The sequence below is a fragment of the Osmerus eperlanus genome, chromosome 2 (genome assembly GCF_963692335.1).
Source record: "Osmerus eperlanus chromosome 2, fOsmEpe2.1, whole genome shotgun sequence".
NCBI lineage: Eukaryota > Metazoa > Chordata > Actinopteri > Osmeriformes > Osmeridae > Osmerus > Osmerus eperlanus.
Genome location: NC_085019.1, coordinates 24,567,573 through 24,590,420, shown reverse-complemented (window position 1 = coordinate 24,590,420; position 22,848 = coordinate 24,567,573). Strand labels below are relative to the sequence as shown.

Sequence of the window (22,848 nt, the reverse complement as noted above, 5' to 3'; positions counted from 1 at the left end):
GGGGAGCAGGTGAGGGGAGGGGGGGGAGCAGGTGAGGGGAGGAGCAGGTGAGGGGGGGGAGCAGGTGAGGGTGAGGAGCAGGTGAGGGGAGGGGGAGGAGCAGGTGAGGGGAGGGGGGGGAGCAGGTGAGGGGAGGGGGAGGAGCAGGTGAGGGGAGGGGGGGGAGCAGGTGAGGGGAGGGAGGGGAGCAGGTGAGGTGAGGGGGGGGAGCAGGTGAGGGGAGGGGGGGGAGCAGGTGAGGGGAGGGAGCAGGGGAGGGGGGGGGAGCAGGTGAGGGGAGGGAGCAGGTGAGGGGAGGAGCAGGTGAGGTGAGGGGGGGGAGCAGGTGAGGGGAGGGTGAGGGGAGGAGCAGGTGAGGGGAGGGGGGGGGAGCAGGTGAGGGGAGGGGGGGAGCAGGTGAGGGGAGGGGGGGGAGCAGGTGAGGGGAGGGGGAGCAGGTGAGGGGAGGGTGAGGAGCAGGTGAGGGGAGGAGCAGGTGAGGGGGAGCAGGGGAGGGGAGGGGGGGGGGGAGCAGGGGAGGGGGGGGGAGGGGAGGGGGGGGGGGGAGCAGGGGAGGGGAGGGACTAGTACTACGTGCTAGTAGTTTGGTGCTCAGCTGTTTGTTCAGACACAAACCTTTTTTTATTTTTCCCTTTTCAAATGATAATTTTCATGGCGACCATCAAAACATGCATTCATTTAGATTGATAATCCAGGGGAAAAAACGCAGTATCCTAATGAACGCAGCAACTTAAACCACAAACCGATGCGTGACCGCAGAATTCCATATCCGCGCGCTATTCTGTGCTTGGGCCACTGCAGCGCGCACACAGAAGTCCAGGTGTCGGTTTGTTTTTACAAGTATAGTTTTTGGATCACCAAAGTTAGGGGGGCAGATGGGGGGGGCAAGGCTCTAGAGTCGGGGGGGGGGGGGCAGCTGCCCCCCCTTGCCCTCCTGTAGATCCGCCCATGAGCTTTATGTCTTTGTTCCTTTCACTGTTCAGTTGCTCATCCTCCAAGCAGAGAGAGAGCAGCAGAAGACCGTTTGAGTTCCGTGGAGCGAACAGCTCCGCAGAGTAATAGGCTATAATAACAACTAGGCTACTTACTAACCGAACAGTCGAGGTTAGTAAGTTGTTTAACATATGGCATTTTTAGCTCTTTTCATTTTGTAAATGAAAATAAATGGTAATGTAATTAGAAAACATGTCGTTTTGTTCAGCTCTCAAATTTTACGGTGTGTTTCAGGTGTTGCCTAGCAACCAATCTGAAATCTGAGCAACCAAACCTAGCAATCTGCCTAGGATAGCGCTTGTCGTTTTACTCTGTGTTCACACTTTTCTGCTATTTTAGAAAGTTAAGAATTTCCTCGTCACTGTTGATTTCTTCATTGTCATCTGGATAGTAAAACTCCTCGATATCGCTCATTTTGAAGATTACGTCAGAGGGCAATAAGTAGGCCTATCCGTATCAGACCGCAGACAGGCGAGGAGGTCAATACGCGGCTGGCATGATTACCCATTAGCCAATCAGAACGCTCGTACTGTCGTTGCCATATAATAATTGCAATTTAATATTTTCATACATTCTGAAGCAGCGGCAGCAATGATTTGGCGCTGCAAATGCAATGAGGAAAAATTGTTGCAGTTCCTCTCCAGACCACAACGAGGCAGCGCCGCTACTCGCGCTACTTGGACATGGAAAGAATCCAAGATGGCCGACGAAGAGTGAAAACAGAAGTTGTTCAGCATTTGGACAATTAATTCGCTGGTCTGTTCAATACTATCGCGTGTTTTTGGAAAGTAATAATACTCAAAATTAAGATATACATTGGTCGTCAAATTCTTTAATTAAATTGGGTAGTTGTTCGTATCTGGCTTCTTTACAACAGCGTTGAGAAAGCTAGCTAGCTACGGACTACCGCGTCACGTCAGCAGCCTGCTTTGTGTTTTGCATTACTGGCTAGCTGGACGTTAGCTAGCTCACCAGTCTACGAAGGGTATCGTACCTACAATATATTTATGGATTTTAAAGAACTGTTCCTCAATCGGTTATCCTTGCACTAATTTCGTACATTATAGCTAGGTATCGATTTAACAAAAATACGTGTTTGCCGGTTGTCCAGAAAGCTAGCACTACTCTCTTTAACAGAGACGTTATAGAACTATTAAAGAGCAACTTTTGCCTCGCTTATATCTTCGACAAGCGTCTGGACAAAGCTGCCATGGAGCCGAAGCGTGGATACAGCAAGAATGCTCACAGTAGCAGCGACTCCAGCAGCAACAGCCCGGCGTCACCTGCGAGCCCGGCACCGGGAGGCGGCAAGACAGCCACGGCGAACGCGTTTGCCAACGACGGCAGCTTCATGGAGATGTTCAAGAAGAAGATGGAGGAGGAGCGGAGGAAAAAACAACTCGAACCGGGATGCAGCGACAAAAGCAGCGCTGAGGAGGGCCAGTCGACCCCGGAGAAGAAGCCGCCTCCCCTGACCAGCTTTGTAAGGGGCCGCTGCCCGAGACCAGATAGCTCTAGGCGTGTGTAGTCAGACAGCCTATGGGCTGTAATCTATCATTACTCCGCTTTGCACACAGATCAGGCATGAGATTGAATACCACAGTTGAATAATGCTATCTTGTCTGCTGATAGTGTTCACAGTGCACAGTAGTCAATCTTCCACAGCACCTGACTGGTCTCTTCTGGAGAGAGAGGTGCTCCACAGCCACCATGGCAACCGTACTCACCAAGTGGTAGTTACCCAAGCTGTCCTGATAGTCTGGTGTAGAGTCCCTGGTGAGCTAGACTCAGTGCTGTGGTACAGAGACTCAGGTCTGTGGTGTAGACTCAGGTCTGTGGTACAGAGACTCAGGTCTGTGGTGTAGACTCAGTGCTGTGGTACAGAGAATCAGGTCTGTGGTACAGAGACTCAGGTCTGTGGTACAGAGACTCAGTGCTGTGGTACAGAGACTCAGTGCTGTGGTACAGAGACTCAGGTCTGTGGTGTAGACTCAGTGCTGTGGTACAGAGACTCAGGTCTGTGGTACAGAGACTCAGTGCTGTGGTACAGAGACTCAGTGCTGTGGTACAGAGACTCAGGTCTGTGGTACAGAGACTCAGGTCTGTGGTACAGAGACTCAGGTCTGTGGTACAGAGACTCAGTGCTGTGGTACAGAGACTCAGTGCTGTGGTACAGAGACTCAGGTCTGTGGTACAGAGACTCAGGTCTGTGGTGTAGACTCCCTGGTGAGCAGCTTGTGTAACCCTATCAGTCTTCTCCAGGTGGGAAAGCGGCGCGGCGGTGCCAAGCTGGCCCTCAAGACTGGCATGGTCGCCAAGAAGCAGAAGCTGGATTCCCAGGTTTGACTGATTACTTGTTGCGTCTATCTGCTGTCTTCATATCTACAGCCATCGTATAACCCAGGGGTCCCCAAACTTTTGTCTTCAAGGGCCAGATAATTTTTCCTTTCTTGAATGTGGTGCCGGGTCGGTCTATAACAGAAAATTATGTGCCAGAGTGACTACCAGTATTATTGTGGACATTTTAATATGATTTTAAATGCATTTATTATGCTAGATTAGTTTATTAATTTGTTGTGCACCGTACATCGTACATATCAAGGGATATATAGCCTATTAAAAGAGCATTATTAATATTGTAGTTACATTTTTTCATATTCATTGCTATTGAAATCAAAACATTTACTTATTTATGCATGTTAATCAGTGTGAACTGATTTTTAATTAAAAATAATAAAACATCTCTTGCATTGTTCAGAGGGCTGGTACAAATGCGTGGGTGGGCCGTAGTTTGGGGACCCCTGATCTAACCTCTCCCCTCTTCTTTTAAAACCCTTTTATGTCCCCGTCTTTTCTCCGGCTCCCTCTTCCTGTCTCTCTCTCCTCCCGGCTCCCTCTTCCTGTCTCTCCTCCTATCTCTCTCCTTGTCTCTCTCAGGAGTCGGGGAAGTCAGACGCCTGGTCGATGTACATGGCCGAGGTGAAAAAGTACAAAGCCCACCAGTGTGGCGATGACGACAAGACCAGACCACTGGTCAAATAGACGCACACCGGCGGCCATGTTGGTGAGGTCACCTGACCTCCGGCGGCCATGTTGGTGAGGTCATCTGACCTCCCCTGGACTACCGTCCGGCAGCTGCGTCTTAGTAAACGTCTGTCTTCATGTTTTACCTCGGTTTTTGTTTATACCTTTTTATTTGGTTCTAATATTTGTCTTCAGCTCCGAGGGCAGGTCAGCAGCGACTAGATAAAGACATTTAGGGGCGTGGCGTCTGCACTGGTCGGTTTAGCCCCAGAGTTGCTCTCTAGTGATGTTGTTCCTGACTCCCTGATCACGGAGACGTAAACACTGCCGAACGCGGAGTCGGACCGAGGTTTGACCCCTGACCCCTCCTCAACTTTGACTTCCTGTTTCCTGTCAGCCGTGACGGAGGGCTGGTGGAGGCTCCGTCCCAGAGGACTGTCTGGGATGGAGTGGCTAGCTGGGGTCGTGTCTGGGGAGGGAACCTGTTCAATAAACATGTTTTGATGAACCTGGTTGTCCTGGCTTCAGAGGGAGAAGGTAAATGTTGCTGTTTGGTTTCGGTACCAGCTAGACATGAAGTGTCTCAAATGTAACTGATTTGAGATCCAGTACCTTTTTATGTAATACTTTATACTTATTTTATTATGAATAGTATAGCCTACTTGATTGTAGTAATAACAAAAGTAGTGATTGACTGATTTGAAGTAACAAGTTGAGTGATGAAAACTAGTAGATTTCCCCAGACAGGAGATCTAGACAGACCACGTTCACCATAAACAGTTATCAGTTTAATTTCATTTAATAGTTCAATTTTTGTACAAGGAAAAGGTGAAAAGTTCCAGTACAAAAAAAAATGTACAGCATCTATTAAAGAACGACCAGCACCAAGGTGACAGATGGGACCAGGTGACCGGAGGAGACACACACACGCACACACAGCAAACTGACCTGTACAGGTCCACACACACACATTCTGTCATGAGTGAAGGGAGTTGTTTCCAGACATCCATAAATATTCTCCCCCAGTCCACAGTGACAGGTCTGCCTTGTAAACATCGACAAAAACTGAATTTGTCATTGAGCTGTTAAAATAAAAAACTATCAAATTCTTCTTAAAAAAATTACAGTTAAAAATCCTGACATCACAAGACGCAAGTCCCATCCTGTGGTTGGTCAATTCATCTGTCACTCAAAGTCATCGTAGTTCCTGATTTGTCATGCAGCTGTCATGTAGTGGGCGGGGTCAGAGGGACTTCCTGTCTCCTCCCTGGCTCTGATTGACATCTGGAGGAGAGACCAGAGCGTCAGACTACAGTGGACCATGTTCCCAACACAGCAGCATCTGTCAGCCCAGACACCACAGCACACAGAACCCCAGGACTCCTGAAGAGGGGGCGGGGCTGGGGGCAGGGCAGGGCTGGGGGCAGAGGTTACCTGAGAAAGTGAACTGCAAGTGAGGAGGCACAACCTGAGACCCAGACTGGAGACTCTTATAGAGATCTGAGGAGAGGAGGAAGGAGAGAGGGGGAAGAGAGGAGGGAGGAGCAGAGAGGAAGAGGAAGGGAGGGTGAGAGGAAAGAGGAGCAGAAAGGAGGAGGGAGGGAGAGAGGAGGACGAAGGGAGGAATGAACCAAAAAACACACAGGAGCACGTCAGACGATGGGAAGAAGCTTCACACACACACACAGCAGCACAACAACTCTACATGGACCAAACACACACACACACACACACACAGCAGCAAAACAACTCTACATGGACCAAACACACACACATACACACAGCAGCACAACAACTCTACATGGACCAAACACACACACACACACACAGCAGCACAACAACTCTACATGGACCAAACACACACACACACACACAGCAGCACAACAACTCTACATGGACCAAACACACACACACACACACAGCACAACAACTCTACATGGACCAAACACACACACACACACAGCAGCACAACAACTCTACATGGACCAAACACACACAACACACCAAGACCGACCTGGTCCTGTTCACTACTGTTGGAGTATGACTACTCTCTTATTACAGTTTTTCTCAATTGCTAAAACACTAAACCCTATTGTCTAAACCAAATGCTCAGTTGCCTGAACCCACTGATTGAATCAATCACTCTTTTGGCAAAACCATAAGCACTTTTCACCTGTTTAAACTCAACTTGCCAACACATTTTCATTGTGATGCACCCGTGCTGCATAATGGTGAGCACAGATGACAAAAGTCAAACACAATTAAAGCACAGGTGTCAACACTTGAACACAACAACTCAAAATTGATCACACTTGTGGCTAATGATGTGAGGGAACATTTCATTACATTTGAGGGGCCAGTTCAGAGAGCACTGGTTTGTGAGGCCCTACAATGGATAGAAATCTGAGGAAGAGTTCGTGTGAGAGGAGGTCGAGGTGGTCAGCGAAGACAAAGAACAGTAATATCTGATGAAATCAGAGCTACTGTGATTGAGCATGTTCTTGTCCATGGTATGAGCATGAGGGAAGCTGAACAAAGGGTACAACCAAACATCAGTAGATTCACTGTGTCCACCATAATCCAAAGATTTAGAGAAGAGAACAGGTAATTACCTTTTTTTGACATTATAGTACAGTATGTAAATGTTGACAGCAATTACTGTATGACATACTACATACTGTACCACAGTATACTGTAGATAAATATAAGTAAATGTATGTTTCAGTACATCACTGTACCAATGTATTGTAATGGAGGGTTGGTCTAACTGTTTGTAGGCCTAGTATTCCATGTATATTTTTTGTAACTCCATGTTCTCTTTTTGTAGAATTGAAAGACTGCCACATGGGTGTGGGGAGGACAGGTATGTTCTCCCCACACCAAGAGACCCTAATTGTTGATATGGTCCGTGAGAACAACGCCATTAACCTGAGTGAAACTCAGCAGATCATTGAGGACCATCAGTGTCAGCCTCTACTGTTGATCGTGTCCTCAAGCGCAACAGACTGCACATGAAACAGCTATACAGAGTGCCCTTTGATCGCAACTCAGTCAAAGAGCAAAGATTCCAGTATGTACAGGTTGGCTTATATCCAGACACATTCAATGTTGATTACTCTAAGTAGTGGTTTACTGTAGTGGCCTAAATTACTTTTTCTGTATCACTTACAAAACTATATTTCTACAGAGGGTTTTTCAACTGGTTGCAATGGAAAGACCCCATGAATACATCTACATGGATGAAGCTGGGTTTAATCTCACCAAAAGGAGAAGGAGAGGCCGTAATGTGATTGGCCATCGGGCCATTGTTGGTGTTCCTGGGCAGTGTGGTGGCAATGTCACATTATGTGCTGGCATCAGAAATCATGGGGTTGTCCACCAGCATGCCAACCTGGGGCCCTACAACACTCACCAGCTCCTCATGCCAACCTGGGGCCCTACAACACTCACCAGCTCCTCATGCCAACCTGGGGCCCTACAACACTCACCAGCTCCTCATGCCAACCTGGGGCCCTACAACACTCACCAGCTCCTCATGCCAACCTGGGGCCCTACAACACTCACCAGCTCCTCATGCCAACCTGGGGCCCTACAACACTCACCAGCTCCTCATGCCAACCTGGGGCCCTACAACACTCACCAGCTCCTCATGCCAACCTGGGGCCCTACAACACTCACCAGCTCCTCATGCCAACCTGGGGCCCTACAACACTCACCAGCTCCTCATGCCAACCTGGGGCCCTACAACACTCACCAGCTCCTCATGCCAACCTGGGGCCCTACAACACTCACCAGCTCCTCATGCCAACCTGGGGCCCTACAACACTCACCAGCTCCTCATGCCAACCTGGGGCCCTACAACACTCACCAGCTCCTCATGCCAACCTGGGGCCCTACAACACTCACCAGCTCCTCATGCCAACCTGGGGCCCTACAACACTCACCAGCTCCTCATGCCAACCTGGGGCCCTACAACACTCACCAGCTCCTCATGCCAACCTGGGGCCCTACAACACTCACCAGCTCCTCATGCCAACCTGGGGCCCTACAACACTCACCAGCTCCTCATGCCAACCTGGGGCCCTACAACACTCACCAGCTCCTCATGCCAACCTGGGGCCCTACAACACTCACCAGCTCCTCATGCCAACCTGGGGCCCTACAACACTCACCAGCTCCTCATGCCAACCTGGGGCCCTACAACACTCACCAGCTCCTCATGCCAACCTGGGGCCCTACAACACTCACCAGCTCCTCATGCCAACCTGGGGCCCTACAACACTCACCAGCTCCTCATGCCAACCTGGGGCCCTACAACACTCACCAGCTCCTCATGCCAACCTGGGGCCCTACAACACTCACCAGCTCCTCATGCCAACCTGGGGCCCTACAACACTCACCAGCTCCTCATGCCAACCTGGGGCCCTACAACACTCACCAGCTCCTCATGCCAACCTGGGGCCCTACAACACTCACCAGCTCCTCATGCCAACCTGGGGCCCTACAACACTCACCAGCTCCTCATGCCAACCTGGGGCCCTACAACACTCACCAGCTCCTCATGCCAACCTGGGGCCCTACAACACTCACCAGCTCCTCATGCCAACCTGGGGCCCTACAACACTCACCAGCTCCTCATGCCAACCTGGGGCCCTACAACACTCACCAGCTCCTCATGCCAACCTGGGGCCCTACAACACTCACCAGCTCCTCATGCCAACCTGGGGCCCTACAACACTCACCAGCTCCTCATGCCAACCTGGGGCCCTACAACACTCACCAGCTCCTCATGCCAACCTGGGGCCCTACAACACTCACCAGCTCCTCATGCCAACCTGGGGCCCTACAACACTCACCAGCTCCTCATGCCAACCTGGGGCCCTACAACACTCACCAGCTCCTCATGCCAACCTGGGGCCCTACAACACTCACCAGCTCCTCATGCCAACCTGGGGCCCTACAACACTCACCAGCTCCTCATGCCAACCTGGGGCCCTACAACACTCACCAGCTCCTCATGCCAACCTGGGGCCCTACAACACTCACCAGCTCCTCATGCCAACCTGGGGCCCTACAACACTCACCAGCTCCTCATGCCAACCTGGGGCCCTACAACACTCACCAGCTCCTCATGCCAACCTGGGGCCCTACAACACTCACCAGCTCCTCATGCCAACCTGGGGCCCTACAACACTCACCAGCTCCTCATGCCAACCTGGGGCCCTACAACACTCACCAGCTCCTCATGCCAACCTGGGGCCCTACAACACTCACCAGCTCCTCATGCCAACCTGGGGCCCTACAACACTCACCAGCTCCTCATGCCAACCTGGGGCCCTACAACACTCACCAGCTCCTCATGCCAACCTGGGGCCCTACAACACTCACCAGCTCCTCATGCCAACCTGGGGCCCTACAACACTCACCAGCTCCTCATGCCAACCTGGGGCCCTACAACACTCACCAGCTCCTCATGCCAACCTGGGGCCCTACAACACTCACCAGCTCCTCATGCCAACCTGGGGCCCTACAACACTCACCAGCTCCTCATGCCAACCTGGGGCCCTACAACACTCACCAGCTCCTCATGCCAACCTGGGGCCCTACAACACTCACCAGCTCCTCATGCCAACCTGGGGCCCTACAACACTCACCAGCTCCTCATGCCAACCTGGGGCCCTACAACACTCACCAGCTCCTCATGCCAACCTGGGGCCCTACAACACTCACCAGCTCCTCATGCCAACCTGGGGCCCTACAACACTCACCAGCTCCTCATGCCAACCTGGGGCCCTACAACACTCACCAGCTCCTCATGCCAACCTGGGGCCCTACAACACTCACCAGCTCCTCATGCCAACCTGGGGCCCTACAACACTCACCAGCTCCTCATGCCAACCTGGGGCCCTACAACACTCACCAGCTCCTCATGCCAACCTGGGGCCCTACAACACTCACCAGCTCCTCATGCCAACCTGGGGCCCTACAACACTCACCAGCTCCTCATGCCAACCTGGGGCCCTACAACACTCACCAGCTCCTCATGCCAACCTGGGGCCCTACAACACTCACCAGCTCCTCATGCCAACCTGGGGCCCTACAACACTCACCAGCTCCTCATGCCAACCTGGGGCCCTACAACACTCACCAGCTCCTCATGCCAACCTGGGGCCCTACAACACTCACCAGCTCCTCATGCCAACCTGGGGCCCTACAACACTCACCAGCTCCTCATGCCAACCTGGGGCCCTACAACACTCACCAGCTCCTCATGCCAACCTGGGGCCCTACAACACTCACCAGCTCCTCATGCCAACCTGGGGCCCTACAACACTCACCAGCTCCTCATGCCAACCTGGGGCCCTACAACACTCACCAGCTCCTCATGCCAACCTGGGGCCCTACAACACTCACCAGCTCCTCATGCCAACCTGGGGCCCTACAACACTCACCAGCTCCTCATGCCAACCTGGGGCCCTACAACACTCACCAGCTCCTCATGCCAACCTGGGGCCCTACAACACTCACCAGCTCCTCATGCCAACCTGGGGCCCTACAACACTCACCAGCTCCTCATGCCAACCTGGGGCCCTACAACACTCACCAGCTCCTCATGCCAACCTGGGGCCCTACAACACTCACCAGCTCCTCATGCCAACCTGGGGCCCTACAACACTCACCAGCTCCTCATGCCAACCTGGGGCCCTACAACACTCACCAGCTCCTCATGCCAACCTGGGGCCCTACAACACTCACCAGCTCCTCATGCCAACCTGGGGCCCTACAACACTCACCAGCTCCTCATGCCAACCTGGGGCCCTACAACACTCACCAGCTCCTCATGCCAACCTGGGGCCCTACAACACTCACCAGCTCCTCATGCCAACCTGGGGCCCTACAACACTCACCAGCTCCTCATGCCAACCTGGGGCCCTACAACACTCACCAGCTCCTCATGCCAACCTGGGGCCCTACAACACTCACCAGCTCCTCATGCCAACCTGGGGCCCTACAACACTCACCAGCTCCTCATGCCAACCTGGGGCCCTACAACACTCACCAGCTCCTCATGCCAACCTGGGGCCCTACAACACTCACCAGCTCCTCATTTTCCTCAATCACATGCGAGATGCTCAGAGGGCAGCAGGATGAGCATCCCATCTATGTTGTTGTTTGGGACAATGTGAGTTTTCACAGAGCCCACCAGGTTACAGAGTGGTTCAATATGAACCAAGGTTTTATCAATCTTTGCCTTCCACCGTACTCCCCTCTCCTAAACCCCATTGAGGAAATCTTCTCCTCATGGCGGTGGAAGGTATATGAACGCCAACCTTACACCAGGGTAAATCTCCTGCAAGCCATGGGACTTGCCTGTGGTGACCTAAGTGTGGAGGCATGCCAAGCCTGGATACGGCATGCCAGGGGTTTTTCCCCCCGTTGCCTGGCCAGACAAAATGTGGCCTGTAATGTGGATGAAGTCCTGTGGCCTGACCCAGTACGGAGACATGATGCTGTGGCCTGACCCAGTACGGAGACATGATGCTGTGGCCTGACCCAGTACGGAGACACGATGCTGTGGCCTGACCCAGTACGGAGACACGATGCTGTGGCCTGACCCAGTACGGAGACATGATGCTGTGGCTGAGTAATGCACTTATTTGTATATTTTTGTACTTTATTTTTACATGGGCTTACTGTACACAAGTGGCAAACGCATAAGATTTCTGTTTTGTCTTTTTGTGCAAGTGCTAAATTCACAGGTTTTTTGTTTTGTTTTGCAACATGCATTTAGCCTACAGTGAACAATAAACATTTATTTCTCCAGCTTCATGTCCTGAGCATTGTGTTTTCTATTTTTCTACGTAGTGTTTAGTGACTGTTCAGTAGTGTTTTTAATTTTGAGTGACTCGGGGCACGATATGACAACATAGGTCAGTTTTGAGCACAGATTGAACTGTTTTGAGGTGAAAGTTTGGTTTTGCAAGAAGAGTCTGAGGTTTTGTGAATGTAGCTTGAAAATTGGGTTTTGTGTTCACAGTTTAGAGAAAAGGAGAGCATCTTTCAAGAAATGTGTCTTAGCAATCGACAAAAACTGTAAAAACATGATTTCACCTCTATTGCCCCTTTTCCACCAACGCATTTTGGGTGCTGGTTCGGAGCCAATACTTAATCTCGAACCAGTTCTTTCTCTTTCGACAGCCTCCTGAATGGGAGTCTATGGAGCTAAACGGCTACATTTGTCTCTTTCGCCTGATTGTCGTTGAGAAATGTGTACAATACGTCATACAATGTGTGTCAATGACGTCATACACATAAAAGGCTTTTTAAGACAAAAAAGCGACTTAAAAAAAAATCTTACACCCAGCAGTGTGTATTTGTTTTGCCTCCCCTTTCGAATTCAGAATTCAAATTACTAGACAAAAAATTATATCCTGAGAAAAGTGGATTTTGAGGAGTAGGGCTCCATAGACCTCCATTCATTCTGCACTGGACCGTTAGCGCCCTCATATGGAACTAGCGTGGAACTGCAACCAGTTCAGAACCCGGAAGTTTCCCGAGAGTGGCAGTTCTCCCCATAGATATATAAAGTTTAGATGTCTTACGGCGGAGTCTAGAACGTCCGCACATGGCGGCCATCTTGCTACAGTCAACTCGCTCACCCATAACATTGTGTTGTTGCTACATGTACTTTTTAAATGTCCATAACTTGCTCAATTTTCAACCGATTTTTAAACGGTTTGGTTTGTTATCAACGTCAGAGATGTCGTTATGCCACTGCACACTTCTATTCTATATAAAAAATAAAAAATATATATTCATAAGTATGCAGTGGCATAACGACATCTCTGACGTTGATAACAAACCAAACCGTTTAAAAATCGGTTGAAAATTGAGCAAGTTATGGTCATTTAAAAAGTACTGCCACTGAGAAGAACTGCCCCTCCCCCTCCTCCCTCCCCCTCCCCACCCTCCCCTCTACTCACTCTGTGTCAGGGAGAAGGCCTGGCTGGCTGCAGTGGCGGAGGGGGTGCTGGGGGGGGCGCTGGTGGCCAGGGGGGGCAGGTTCAGCAGGGAGGGGAACTGGAAGGGCAGGGGGACCAGCCCTCCCAACATGCTGAAGCCCTGGAGGAGGGAGGGAGGGGAGGAGGAGGGGGGACGGAGAGAGGAAGAAGGGGAGAGAGAGGAGGGGGGAGAGAGGAACATGTACAACATCAGATCATCCAGCATTATGTTCTAACTAAAACACCTGAATACGTCCTCCGCCCTCATACCTGCGGTAACTCAGAAGAGACTGATGATGAGGAGACAGACGTCATTGGCTTAGCCCCCTGAGTAGTCCCGCCTACTGACCGCTGTACCTGATTGGCCGAGGACACGGCAGGGCAGGAGCCTGATCCTGAATGCTGCTTGCTGATTGGTGAGGAGTTATTAAGGCTGGTGTTGGCACTGCTGCTTGTCTGGGACCCTGGAGCACCTGAGCAGGTGGGCCTGAACCCTGAGGGGCTCTTAGAAGAGTACTGGTGCATGCTGGGAGCTGACTGAGGTCTGGGGACGGGGGAGGAGGGGGCGGGGCAACGGGGGGTGAGTTTGATGATGGGGGTGTTGCTGCTGTGGCTGGCCTGCATGGGAGTGATGAAGGTAGACTGCACCCCAGAGAGACGGGCGGGGCAGGGCTGGGGGAGACGGGCGGGGGAGGGCTGGGGGAGACGGGCGGGGGAGGGCTGGGGGAGACGGGCGGGGGAGGGTTGGGGGAGACGGGCGGGGGAGGGTTGGGGGAAGCGGGCGGGGGAGGGTTGGGGGGAGGGTTGGGGGAGACGGGCGGGGGAGGGTTGGGGGAAGCGGGCGGGGGAGGGTTGGGGGGAGGGTTGGGGGAGACGGGCGGGGGAGGGTTGGGGGAGACGGGCGGGGGAGGGTTGGGGGAGATGGGCGGGGGAGGGTTGGGGGGAGGGTTGGGGGAGACGGGCGGGGGAGGGTTGGGGGGAGGGTTGGGGGAGACGGGCGGGGGAGGGTTGGGGGGAGGGTTGGGGGAGACGGGCGGGGGAGGGTTGGGGGGAGGGTTGGGGGGAGGGTTGGGGGAGACGGGCGGGGGAGGGTTGGGGGAAGCGGTTGGGGACCAGAGAGGGGGAAGCGAGAGAGTGGGGGCATGGCTGGGCGGAACTAGAAAGGAAACTGTCCCCACTGCTAGCTCTGACGTTATTGCTGGCTTTGTGGGAGGGTACGAGGGGGGGCCTGGCTGGGGGAGAGACGAGGGGGGAGGATGTGGGGGGAGGGCGGGGTTTGGGGGGGGAGGGGGAGGTGGGGAGGTGGGTTTTCCCCAGGGTGGTGACAGAGGGTCTCTGGTTTAGCACTGATGCTCTGTGAGCCACAGACAACACTGCTCCTCCTGTTAGCCCTCCTGCTCCTCCTGTTAGCCCCCCTCTCGCTCCTCCTGTCACCCCTCCTCTCACTCCTCCTGCTGCTCCTCCTGTTAGCCCTCCTCCTCTTCCTACCGTTACTCCTCCTCTTCCCCCCATTACTCCTCCTCTTCCTCCCTTACTCAACCCTGTCCCAGAGGACAGGAGGGAGGAGACCGAGGGAGGCCTGGAGGGAGAAGGAGAGGAGGGGGAGGAGACATAGTGACGTTGTGGCTGCAGGAGGGGGGAGGAGGAAGAGGAGGCCAGGAGGGAGGGGCCCCCCGAGGGGGGGCTGTCCCCCTGGACCAGGCCCTTGGCAGCGCTGCTGAGCAGTGCCAGAGCCTGGGAGATGGAGTCCAGGGAGGGGGGCGCCAGGTCCTCGTCCACACAGATGGGCTCCGATGGGGACTGGGAGACCCGTCGAGGGGGGCCTGGAGGGGTGCCGGACACGGCCTGAGGCCTCTGGACGAACACGCCCTCCTGGGGAGAGAGGAGCAGGGGGTTTAGAGAAGAGGCAGAGAGGAGCAGGGGGGTTTAGAGAAGAGGCAGAGAGGAGCAGGGGGGGGTTAGAGAAGAGGCAGAGAGGAGCAGGGGGGTTAGAGAGGAGGCAGAGAGGACCAGGGGGTTTAGAGAAGAGGCAGAGAGGAGCAGGGGGGGGTTAGAGAAGAGGCAGAGAGGAGCAGGGGGGTTAGAGAAGAGGCAGAGAGGAGCAGGGGGGTTAGAGAAGAGGCAGAGAGGACCAGGGGGTTTAGAGAAGAGGCAGAGAGGAGCAGGGGGGGGTTAGAGAAGAGGCAGAGAGGAGCAGGGGGTTTAGAGAAGAGGCAGAGAGGAGCAGGGGGGTTAGAGAAGAGGCAGAGAGGAGCAGGGGGGTTAGAGAAGAGGCAGAGAGGAGCAGGGGGGTTAGAGAAGAGGCAGAGAGGAGCAGGGGGGTTAGAGAAGAGGCAGAGAGGAGCAGGGGGTTTAGAGAAGAGGGAGAGAGGAGCAGGGGGGGTTAGAGAAGAGGCAGAGAGGAGCAGGGGGGTTAGAGAGGAGGCAGAGAGGAGCAGGGGGGTTAGAGAGGAGGCAGAGAGGAGCAGGGGGGTTAGAGAGGAGGCAGAGAGGAGCAGGGGGGTTTAGAGAAGAGGCAGAGAGGAGCAGGGGGGTTAGAGAGGAGGCAGAGAGGAGCAGGGGGTTTAGAGAAGAGGCAGAGAGGAGCAGGGGGGTTAGAGAGGAGGCAGAGAGGAGCAGGGGGGTTAGAGAAGAGGCAGAGAGGAGCAGGGGGGTTAGAGAGGAGGCAGAGAGGAGCAGGGGGGTTAGAGAGGCAGAGAGGAGCAGGGGGTTTTGAGAGGAGGCAGAGAGGAGCAGGGGGGTTAGAGAGGCAGAGAGGAGCAGGGGGGGTCAGAGAGGAGGCAGAGAGGAGCAGGGGGGGTCAGAGAGGAGGCAGAGAGGAGCAGGGGGGTTAGAGAAGAGGCAGAGAGGAGCAGGGGGTTTAGAGAGGAGGCAGAGAGGAGCAGGGGGGGTCAGAGAGGAGGCAGAGAGGAGCAGGGGGTTTAGAGAAGAGGGAGAGAGGAGAGTCTCACCTTGGGTTTTGCTTTGGGGGTGGGGACCATCTTCTTCTTGACTCTAATTGGATAGAAAATAGGAAGCACATGAACAGAAGCAATGGGAAGTGATGTACACTCAAAAGAGCCAATCAGAGCATTGCTCCACAGCTGACGTAAAATGTTTTGATTGGTCGGAACTTACACATTTCCTGTCACGTGACCATGGACCATGATGCTCTCCTTGAACAACATTCTGAGGAAAACACACATACTGCATAACTACACAGTATACACAGATATACTGCATAACTACACAGTATACACAGATATACTGCATAACTACACAGTATACACAGATATACTGCATAACTACACAGTATACACAGATATACTACATAACTACACAGTATACACAGATATACTACATAACTACACAGTATACACAGATATACTACATCGTAATACTACATAACTACACAGTATACACACATACTACATAACTACACAGTATACACAGATATACTGCATAACTACACAGTATACACAGATATACTACATAACTACACAGTATACACAGATATACTACATAACTACACAGTATACACAGATATACTACATCGTAATACTACATAACTACACAGTATACACACATACTACATAACTACATAGTAATACTACATAACTACACAGTATACACACATACTACACAGTAATACTACCCAACTACACAGTATACACAGATATACTGCATAACTACACAGTATACACACACACTACACTCCCGCTCCCCCCCTCCCTCACCTGGCCTGCATCCATCCCTTGGGCCAGAGGGGCTTGACCTCTGTCTCCATGAAGGCTTTGAGGTAGTCCTCCAGGGACACAGAGCTCTGAGCCTCCAGCTCATAGCAGCCCAGCTTCACCCGCACCAGCGTGCCCAGCAGAGTCCTGGGGGGGATGAACATCACTGTGAAACATCACTGTGCGCTTCCTCTCTCACCTGGACACTTCCTGTCTCACCTGGACACTTCCTGTCTCACATGGTTACTTCCTGTCTCACCTGGACACTTCCTGTCTCACATGGTTACTTCCTGTCTCACCTGAGCTTGTCGTCCCAGACAAACTTCTTGCGAGGTCCCATCACCCTCTTCCCTGGCTTGTCCTCGTCCTCCTCCTCAGATCCCTGCTTCTCCCCCTCCTCCGACTGCTGCCTGGCAACACAAGAACACCGTCATCCCCCCCTCCTCCGACTGCTGCCTGGCAACACAAGAACACCGTCATCCCCTGGGACACTCGGGAGAGAGGGATGAGGAGGAGGGAAGAGGAGAGGAGCAGAGAGAGGAGGTTGAGAGGGAGGAAGAGGAGCAGAGAGGAGGAAGAGTGTGCTTACTTTAAGACAGGAAGTGTGCTTACTGTAAGACAGGAAGAGTGTGCTTACTTGGCCACCTTGGCGATGCAGTCCATGTTGTACCTGGCGATCTGCTCAGGCATCACACTGCACACAGCCAGCTTCAGCTTCAACAGGGGAGCACGCAGGCGGTCATCCTGCACACAGACACTAACTTTAGTTTCTACACAGGATCATAATCATACTGAACAGTCTCTCTCTCCCTCTCCCTCTCTCCCTCTCCCCCTCTCTCCCTCTCTCCCTCTCCCTCTCTCTCCCTCTCCCTCTCTCTCTCTCTCTCTCTCTCTCTACACACACACACCTGGATGTTGAGGCTGAGCTTCTTCAGTCGTTTGAGCAGAGCCTCCTTGTTGCAGGGAACGAAGGCCTCCAGGTGAGAGTAGACCGCTGCCCTGATCCCTGCTGGCTGCTCCTGCACCTGCAGCTCAATACTGCGCACACACACACACACACACACACATATATTACAGAATGTGTTTGGAAAGTATGTTAATGTGTGTATTAGCATGCATTAGTGTGTGTACGTGTGTGTGTGTGTATACACGTGTGTGTGCTTGTGTGTGTGAGGGAGAGACACTCACTCTAACAGGATGTTATTCATGTCCAGGGTGAAGAACTTCTTCCTGCCCTCCTGGTCAAACTGGCGGCTGGCCTGGAGGAGGAGACATCATCAACCAGGAGAACACACAGACAGACAGGCAGACACACAGGCACAGACAGACAGACAGGCAGACAGGCAGGCGTACCACTCTCAGGTCCTCGATGCGCTTGCTGAGGGGAGCAGGCAGGCCGTCTGGCAGGGGGGGGGGAGGGAAGACACCCCCCTGGGTTCTAACCCCCCCCATCCCTCCCCCCTGGACCCTCCCCCCTCCCACCCCTCCCCTCTGGGTGCCATTCTCCCCGTGGGCGGGGCTGCCGGCGCTGGGGGAGGAGTCTAATAGGGAGAAGTCCAGATCTCCCATCATATTCTGCAGAATCTCGTTGTGATTGGCCGAGCCTAGCAGCGACATCATAGCGGGGTCGGAGGTCAGGTCGTCCATGGCGATGTCGTTGCCGGGGGGCCTGGCATGTGCAGTGTCGGGGTGGGGGGCGCGGGGGGGAACCCGCGGGGGCCCGGGGGGGCGTCTCCTCATCTGGTCCTTCTCCCTGGAGAAGCGTCTCAACATGGCCGCCAGGTTTAGACTGTCCTTCATCAGCTTCTTACGTTTCTTCTTCTCTGGTCGGTGCACGCCCAGGACAGGAACCCTTGAGGACCCCACCACACACGAAGTGATGTCACCATGAGCCTCATCCCCTCATGTCAGAGGAGGGAGTGGAGAGTGTGTGTGTTCAGCTCACCCTCCCCGTTTAGGAAGCCTGTTCTTCTTCTTCTCCTCCACAGCTCCATCCTGCTTCCTCCTCCTCTTCTTCATCCCTCGTTCCTCACCCTCCTTCAGCTTCTACACACAGACACACACACAGGACACAGGGGGCTCCGCTACTCAGGTTGTGCAACACACACCTCGTACCTTGCAGGAGGAACACCCCAACCCACATACCACGTCTGAGTGCATCTGTGTGTATAAATGTGTGTGTGCCCCACCTTGAAGCAGCCCCCCTCCTTGCCCTCCTCGTCCCCGTCAGAGTCGGAGGCAGGTCTGAACTGCAGCGTGCCGGTGTTGATGTAAAACCCTCCCAGCTTGGTGCTCAAGGAGGCTGGCACCAGCTCATCATACTGAACACACACACACACAGGTACACACACACACACACAGGTACACACACACACACACACACAGGTTAGACAGGCTGGCAGAAATACAGACAGACAAGCAGCAGGCAGAGACAGACAGGCAAACAGACAGACAGACAAACAGCACGCAGAGAGAGACAGGTAAAACAGACAGGCAGGCAGAGAGACAGACAGAGACACAGACGGACAGACAGAGAGACAGAGAGGCAGACAAGCACAGGTAGACAGGCAGGAGGTGTCCTCACAGCTTCAGAGTTGTCTATGAAGGGGTCCGTGTCGTCGTATCCGTAGCCGATGTCAATAAGATCCTGCATGCGGTCCCTCCTCTTCCTCTTCCCCATGCTGCCCTGGGGACCACAGGAGCACACACACATTGAATACACACACACTCATGCTGCCCTGGGGACCACAGGACCACACACACATTGAATACACACACACTCATGCTGCCCTGGGGACCACAGGAGCACACACACATTGAATACACACACACTCATGCTGCCCTGGGGACCACAGGACCACACACACATTGAATACACACACACTCATGCTGCCCTGGGGACCACAGGAGCACACACACATTGAATACACACACACTCATGCTGCCCTGGGGACCACAGGAGCACACACACATTGAATACACACACACTCATGCTGCCCTGGGGACCACAGGAGCACACACACATTGAATACACACACACTCATGCTGCCCTGGGGACCACAGGAGCACACACACATTGAATACACACACACTCATGCTGCCCTGGGGACCACAGGACCACACACACATTGAATACACACACACTCATGCTGCCCTGGGGACCACAGGAGCACACACACATTGAATACACACACACTCATGCTGCCCTGGGGACCACAGGAGCACACACACATTGAATACACACACACTCATGCTGCCCTGGGGACCACAGGAGCACACACACATTGAATACACACACACTCATGCTGCCCTGGGGACCACAGGACCACACACACATTGAATACACACACACTCATGCTGCCCTGGGGACCACAGGACCACACACACATTGAATACACACACACTCATGCTGCCCTGGGGACCACAGGAGCACACACACATTGAATACACACACACTCATGCTGCCCTGGGGACCACAGGACCACACACACATTGAATACACACACACTCATGCTGCCCTGGGGACCACAGGAGCACACACACATTGAATACACACACACTCATGCTGCCCTGGGGGCCACAGGAGCACACACACATTGAATACACACACACACACTCATGCTGCCCTGGGGGCCACAGGAGCATACACACACACACACTCATGCTGCCCTGGGGACCACAGGAGCACACACACATTGAATACACACACACTCATGCTGCCCTGGGGACCACAGGAGCACACACACATTGAATACACACACACTCATGCTGCCCTGGGGGCCACAGAAGCACACACACATTGAATACACACACACTCATGCTGCCCTGGGGGCCACAGGAGCACACACACATTGAATACACACACACTCATGCTGCCCTGGGGACCACAGGAGCACACACACATTGAATACACACACACACACTCATGCTGCCCTGGGGACCACAGGAGCACACACACATTGAATACACACACACTCATGCTGCCCTGGGGGCCACAGGAGCACACACACATTGAATACACACACACACACTCATGCTGCCCTGGGGGCCACAGGAGCACACACACATTGAATACACACACACTGGGCACACACACACTAACAAACATACATGTGCTGGGGGGCTTGCGTATTTCCTCTCAAACTTCTTGGCAAGAGCTTCTACTTCCTGTCTCTCCTTCTCATCATCAGCGAAGGGGTCGCCGGGGTCAAGGGGCGGGGCCAGGCCTCTGGGAGGTCCTGGGGGAGGCTTCCTCACCTACGAGAGCATGGGGGGAGACGGGGGAGAGGTGAGGGAGACGGGGGAGAGGTGAGGGAGACAGGACAGGGAAAACAGGACAGGGGGAGGGAGGGAGGACAGGGGGAGAGACAGGACAGGTGAGAAAGACAGGAAGGGGAAGTGACAGGACAGGTGAGGGAGACAGGAAGGGGGAGAGACAGGACAGGTGAGGGAGACAGGAAGGGGGAGAGACAGGACAGGTGAGGGAGACAGGAAGGGGGAGAGACAGGACAGGTGAGGGAGACAGGAAGGGGGAGAGACAGGACAGGTGAAGGAGACAGGAAGGGGGAGAGACAGGACAGGTGAGGGAGACAGGAAGGGGGAGAGACAGGACAGGTGAGGGAGACAGGAAGGGGGAGAGACAGGACAGGTGAGAAAGACAGGAAGGGGGAGAGACAGGACAGGTGAGGGAGACAGGAAGGGGGAGAGACAGGACAGGTGAGAAAGACAGGAAGGGGAAGAGACAGGACAGGTGAGGGAGACAGGAAGGGGGAGAGACAGGACAGGTGAGGGAGACAGGAAGGGGGAGAGACAGGACAGGTGAGGGAGACAGGAAGGGGGAGACAGGACAGGACAGGGCATGAGAGATGAAAGGATTCTTGTAACACTACATATGCTACATTCTGTAACCTGCCAGAACCTTCAGCTATGCTTAGCTCAGAAACACTCAACTACAGAAAACATATTGGCATTTATAAGTAGGAAAACAAAACGTCTGAAAATACATTTGTATTTACGTCGACAAGTCATTTTGACAATACTTCGTTGTGTCTGATTTGACAAACAGTTTTGAACATCTTTAGTCATACAAGTTGTGTGTACTTGGTAACTAAGAGCGCAGTGCGAGCGTCACGCCAACACTAGACCATGACAGCTGACAGCGCGCGCAGCTTCACGCAGCCTTCCTTTCAGGCAGCGCGTGATCCCGGTTCTGCTCTGACCTCAGCAGAACATCTAGCCGCTACGAACGTAACTTTACCTTCTCCTGGGGTTCGGGGGACTGGACCAGTTCGCTGTAGTTGAACTCCGCGGATCCTCTGTCGCTTGGCTCGGACAAGCTCAGGCTCAGACGCACCGTCCGCTTCGGTTCCCCAGAATCCCCGTCTCCACCTTTCACGTTACCGAAAGGACTACCGCAACCTCCTGACACGGTTGCCGTACTCCCTGCACCTCCATCTTTCCCAAAACTGACTTCGGCCTCGTCTTCCTGGCGGCGTTTCTTTGACTCCGAGGGTGGCGAGGTGCTGAAGGAGGAGATAGTGACGAACGGTACCTTTCTAGGCTCGGCCATTCGGCCTGGATCCCGCCGCGCTCCCGAGTACAAAAGCACAAGAGGGCGAGACTGACTTAAAATTGTAGACGTTCGACAACTAGCTAGCTAGTCTGCTAGCTCTGCTAGCTCTATAAAAATAGCTTCTGGCGGTTAGTAAAAATTACTTTCAAAGCCTCTCCGGTGTAACAGTCAAACGGGTGATGTCTCTTGCAACTCCAGGGCTATCTACCGGGGTTTAAATCACCAGGAAACGTAGTTTTAGTTGTTTCCATGAAACTGTTCGCTAGCTACCGCAAGGAGGCATCCGTAGTAGCCATCTTGATCATTATTATCATTATTCAGAAACTGGGCGTGCATACAACAAGAAAGCGGATACGGAGGAGAATGGGAGAAGTCCCTGGCCAATCACAGGGCAAGAACGCTCCCAGGAATCGCCCACTTCTCATTCTAGCGCGAATGTAGAAAGGGCAATTGTTCTACAGCACGCGGGTGTTCTGACGGGACAACTAGTCTCCCCTCGGTCGCTGTTCCTCTCTGGTCTGAGGAAATAAACACAAACATTCAC

At 53.4% G+C, this 22,848-nt stretch overlaps 2 protein-coding genes across 2 annotated transcripts; one reads left to right on the top strand and one right to left on the bottom strand.

Moving 5' to 3' along the window:
* The first annotated feature begins 1,626 nt into the window (after positions 1–1,626).
* Positions 1,627–4,525, top strand: trir (telomerase RNA component interacting RNase). The gene is made up of 3 exons (XM_062481899.1): positions 1,627–2,476; positions 3,256–3,333; positions 3,931–4,525. Exons 1-3 carry the CDS (start codon positions 2,204–2,206, stop codon positions 4,033–4,035), a joined length of 456 nt encoding a protein of 151 aa, XP_062337883.1. The 5' UTR covers positions 1,627–2,203; the 3' UTR covers positions 4,036–4,525.
* A 267-nt stretch (positions 4,526–4,792) lies between these two features.
* Positions 4,793–22,663, bottom strand: LOC134038725 (ubinuclein-2-like). The gene is made up of 18 exons (XM_062484272.1): positions 21,990–22,663; positions 20,843–20,989; positions 19,317–19,418; positions 18,922–19,053; positions 18,678–18,778; positions 18,086–18,584; positions 17,921–17,991; positions 17,641–17,770; positions 17,370–17,476; positions 17,032–17,142; positions 16,736–16,879; positions 16,137–16,187; positions 15,971–16,013; positions 13,929–14,891; positions 13,290–13,799; positions 13,002–13,140; positions 5,452–5,517; positions 4,793–5,301 (listed from the first exon to the last, which is right to left on the bottom strand). The coding sequence occupies exons 1-18, from the start codon at positions 22,299–22,301 to the stop codon at positions 5,261–5,263; spliced, it is 3,669 nt and encodes a 1,222-aa protein (XP_062340256.1). The 5' UTR covers positions 22,302–22,663; the 3' UTR covers positions 4,793–5,260.
* Between the last annotated feature and the right edge of the window lie 185 nt (positions 22,664–22,848).